At 45.3% G+C, this 4730-nt stretch overlaps 1 protein-coding gene across 1 annotated transcript; it reads left to right on the top strand.

The window, feature by feature from the left end:
* On the top strand, positions 508-4730 carry LOC8078851. Its single transcript, XM_002468134.2, has 2 exons — positions 508-2434; positions 4437-4730. The coding sequence occupies exons 1-2, from the start codon at positions 620-622 to the stop codon at positions 4524-4526; spliced, it is 1905 nt and encodes a 634-aa protein (XP_002468179.2). The 5' UTR covers positions 508-619; the 3' UTR covers positions 4527-4730.

Below are 4730 nucleotides of genomic sequence, written 5' to 3'. Positions count from 1 at the left end.
CGAGAAATATAAAAAATTTTGTAATTTTTTTTAAAACTCAGTAACTATTTTATAAAAATTTTTAGAACTAAACAAGGCCTAAACAAAGGCCAAAGCTGGCCTTCAGTTCTGCTGTGCTGAGCTCGGTGTCCCGGCCCGGCCCTGGAGTATCTCGTCGGGCCACGCCGTTACCCTAGTCCGTAGACTCGTCCTGTGCCGCTGCTGTGCGTCCCCTGTCGGCTGTGGCCCCTTTCGCCAGGCGAGGAGGAAGAAAAGGCCAAAGCCAAGCAGCGCAGGCGCTGCAGATAGGAGGAGGAGGTATCGCCCGGCACCGAGACCCCATTCGAAAGCACCAAACCAACTGACATCCGGCCCATGAATCACATCGCTAGGCGGCCCCCCTTGCAGTCACACGAGTGAGGCACGGCCTGCCCTCCGTCCCCCTCCCCACAGTCCACAGAGTCACAGCAGACCAAGCGTCGCCGCAGGGCAGCCGCAGAGGCGATAGATAAAAGCTCGAGGAAGACGACCGGCGAACCAGCCAGAGGCGTATATAGCTGCACACAACACGGGCACAGTGAAACTGAGGAGGAAAAAAAATCCCCCAAAATCCAGAGGAGAAAATTTTCCTCTCCCGAAGATGCCCAAGACCACCTCGTCGCCGTCTCCCACCATCTCCGCCATGAATCCCCTCCTCCCCTCCTCCTCCTCCTTCCCCAAATCACCCCACCCGCCGGACCCAAACCCTAGCTCCCCGAATCCCAGCCCCTGCAGCTACCTCCTCCACGCCGACGCCGACGACGAGGCGCTGATTCAAATCCCGGGCCACAACCCTAGCCTGGTGGGCGCCTCCGCCCCCTTCGCGCTGCTGCCGTCCATCGACCCGGCCCCGCACGTCTCGTCGCAGTTCTACACCTTCAGCGCCGCCTCCTACGGGCTCATGCTGCGCTGCATCCGCGCCGGCCGCCCCGCCTCCCCCGACGAGGTCCGCGGCGCCACGTCGCTCTCCGTGCTCGCCTCCTGGCGGGCGGTCTGGAAGGACCGCAACGAGGACACCGCCTACCTCACCGCGTGGAAGCGCATCCAGGACAAGCTCGCCGCGTCGCCCGACGGCCGGCACCTCCACTTCAAGTCCAACGCCGCGCAGCGCGTCTCCCACGTCGGCATGTGGAGGGACATAGTCTCGGAGGCGCACGCAGACCCCGACCTGCTCCGGCACCTCGCGTTCAAGGACACCGTCGACCGCATCAAGCAGTCGTGGACTGTGGGGGCCAAATTCTACGGTATTCCAGAATCATTTATCCGTGTATGTGTTGCTGCATGCCCCGTTTGTAAAGCTGCGCCTGCTGGCCAACCTGATTCTGTCATATCATCGCCTGGACGTGGGAAGCGGCGGCGCAGATTTGAATATACTGAGACATTGGATGTGCCGGCTCGAGACGTGCCTCGTAGGTTACAGCAATTGGCTGCCAAGCACAAGGTTGTCCTTTGTATAAGGCAGAAGTATATAAGGTATAAGCCCTTCATGGCTGAGGTGAAAGATTATGCGTGCCACCGTGCTGGAGTGCCGACTTCAAATAGTGGTAATGCTTCATCCTCAGCCAGTAATTCAGAGGGTAAGAAGGCACGGGTTCTAAAGCGAGAGCCATACCAGTCAAAGAGGTGTGGTTGTGGGTTCCGTATTCGGGCAATTGTGCCAATAGCTAATTATAATGAAAAAGACAAGACTTTTGTGTACTTGGAGGAGGGCACTGCAGTGTTCAAGCTTTTCGCTGTGCATTCAGGGCATGAGCCAGGGCCACTTGATGGCAATGCACGAATTGTTCACAGGTTGGTTGGTCATAAGGGAGCTCTTGAGTTTGATCCAGACATTTATGGTGTCAGTGAGGAAGGTGATCCTACCTTTTCAACAAAGGGGGATGAAGATGTTGATATTGATGACTCGCACCAGGCGGTCTTGCAGCAAGTACGGGAGCTGAGATCAGAAGTTCTCTTGCTAGAAGGGAAGGTGGCTAAGATGCACCCAGAATTGTTGGGGTCACTGTCCACCGAGTTGTCTGAGGTTTTGCACAGGATTAGGAGGTTTAATTTGGAGGGTAATGTCTACCAACAGGAGACATTGATGGTAGGCAATGAAGAAGTCAGGGGATGGGGGTCAGGGGATGTATCTCACCAATTGGATCAGCATGATCAAGCATTCTGCAAGGATGATGAGATGCTTGATGATGATGATACTGACTTTGGCTCAAGCCTTGGACCTATTGTGTCATGGGATAGGATGGCAGCAGAGTGCGAGGATAGGAAGATGCTCATGGGTGATAGCCCAAAGTGTGACAAGTGGATGCTTAAGGATGATGTGGGTGACTTTGATGCGAAGAGTATTCTTAACTGTGGGGATGATGATGGTGTGGAGGATTCCAAGGTCATCAAGCCATTGATGCATGATGACACCATGGTAACTGACCCAAGTTTGGTAGGTATTCATGTAGAGGGATTTTACACTGGACCGAAATGGTATGATTCACCAGGTTTGGATTCCAGTGTTGATGGAGGGGATAGCAGTTTTAGGCATGGTGGAATCGTGTGAGTTGTGATAACCTGATACCTGGAAAGTCCTGTAAATGCTGTATACTAGATGTATTTAGCTCACACCAGTTTGATTAAGTGTCTGTAGGTGGAGCTTCAGTCAAAGTAACCTGTCTTGCCCTGATATATACAGGCTGCATTATCAAAGCAACTTTTGTTTTAACTTGTATATAGTCCCTGTATTGGTTATCTTCTTGCTTCAATACATTAAAGCTATGGTTCTGTTGGGGAGTGCCTTAATATCTTGTCAGAGTTACTCTGTGTGTGGACCTGCGTGCAAGTTTAGCAACAGTTTAGTCACAATTCTATGTTAGTTTCCTCATTCCTTCACAAGGTTGCATCAGTCTCGTTCTCACTTTGTTGCATCTGTTTTAAGAAGTGTCTATGCTTAATTATACATTTTTGGGCCTGTTCTGGTTTGTATCTTGGATACAATGATTTAGAAACTCGTGTGTTTTTATTTATCTCTACCCTCTGAATTTAAAAATTATATATGAGGTAAATATATGGTATTTTTCTGTTTGTTATGCATCTGCAGACATTTGTAGCTTAATGATTCATCCATAAAAAGATATTGCTTCCTTCTGTGCCTATTGTTGTTGACTGGTTAGTTTGTGCCATGACAATTACGCTTCCCAGGTTGGGATTGCCTTAAACATTATATCCTGGGAATTGCAAAGTTAGTGTTTCGAATACATTATTAAGATTTCATGTTCCTTTATCCAAGCTCCAGGACATCTCCAGTCACTTATAATACTGCTCCCTCTGCTCCAAATTGTAGGTTGTTTTAATATTGTGCTAACTTTTCTAGCTTTGACCATGTTTATATTAAAATATGTTAACATCTGCGGTACCAAATAAAACCACTATCAAAATGTATTTCATGGTGAATTATACAAAACTAACTTGAGGCTATAGAAGTTGTTGCATTTTTCTATAAATTTGGTCAAAGTTATACTTATTTGACCAAACTAATTATACTACCAAACAAAAACCACTTACAGTTTGGAACAGAGGGATACTGTCTTTACAAGGTTTATGCAAGTTCTTTGACAGTCAACAGTGTTGTTCATACTCATTTTTTATGGAACGAGTCCATGCTCATTAAAGCAAACAAGAGTGACATATGCTTCAGTAACATTTACACTTTTCTAGTTTCTGTATTTAGTAAATTGAATGTTTCAGCTGAGATTTTCTAACAATTTTGACTTTGGATAAATGTTATTTCAATGTTTGCTGTTTAAAATATTCCCTCCCTTCCAAATTATAAGATGTTTTGTCTTTTCTAGATACATAACTTTTGCTATGCACTTAGATATACACTATGTCTAGATACATAGTTGAAGCCATGAATCTAGAAAAGACAAAATGTCTTATAATTTGGAATGGAGTACATTGGGTATTTCACTCTAAAAATCTTGTGGGCCTATGGCATGTTTCTAAACTGTGTTTAGAATGTCATTTTTCCAATTCTGTCATATAATTTGCTGTTTTGAAATATGATGGTATAATAAAGATGTAAATATTTGATTCAGAACCTTGGAGAATTAAAAACAGAGCAAATTCCACCAATTAACTTGCATGTTCTTAACCTACAAACTGAGAGACTTCAAGGAATGACAATCTGCATAACTTTTGTATTTCTGCAGTTCAAGGTTATTTCATTCTGCATTTCTGTGTTCGTTAAAGTAGAAGTTTTTATCTTGGCAAGCATATACACAGTACATTGAAGAGGATGACTTTATTGCCTTTGTCTGATTGCATTACACCATTTCCTTTGCTACTACATGTTTATTCGTGCAGGTGAATTTACCAGCAATATTAATGAACTATAAGTAGCCAATCATTTTTTCATGACCTTCGACATATAGGTTCATCAGCAATGTTTGCGATGTGCAGCCTTTCAGCAAGGTTATTGTCAAGAACTGACATCAGATGGTGTACCACCAGTTCAAGGTTAGGAGAACCCAGTTTCAGTCTTCTCTTTCCATATATGATATATCATTATTCAGTGGCTATATTGTTAAGTTAGCAGGTTTGTAACTAGTGTTCATGCTTTGCATGTGCCAAATTTCAGCTAAAAGCAAGCAAACAGTGTTCTCTGGTTAAACAGCTAAGTATGATATAGTCTCGTGAATCGTGATCCCTGCAATTTCTTTTTTTTT

Source organism: Sorghum bicolor, chromosome 1 (genome assembly GCF_000003195.3).
Source record: "Sorghum bicolor cultivar BTx623 chromosome 1, Sorghum_bicolor_NCBIv3, whole genome shotgun sequence".
Taxonomy (NCBI): domain Eukaryota; kingdom Viridiplantae; phylum Streptophyta; class Magnoliopsida; order Poales; family Poaceae; genus Sorghum; species Sorghum bicolor.
This window is presented reverse-complemented; position numbering and strand designations above follow the sequence as displayed.

Coding starts and splice junctions, on each gene's coding strand:
- LOC8078851 (XM_002468134.2), top strand. CDS start 620: ATGCCCAAGACCACCTCGTCGCCGTCTCCCACCATCTCCGCCATGAAT. Junction 2,435..4,436: donor TGATGCATGATGACACCATG/GTAACTGACCCA, acceptor TTCGACATATAG/GTTCATCAGCAATGTTTGCG.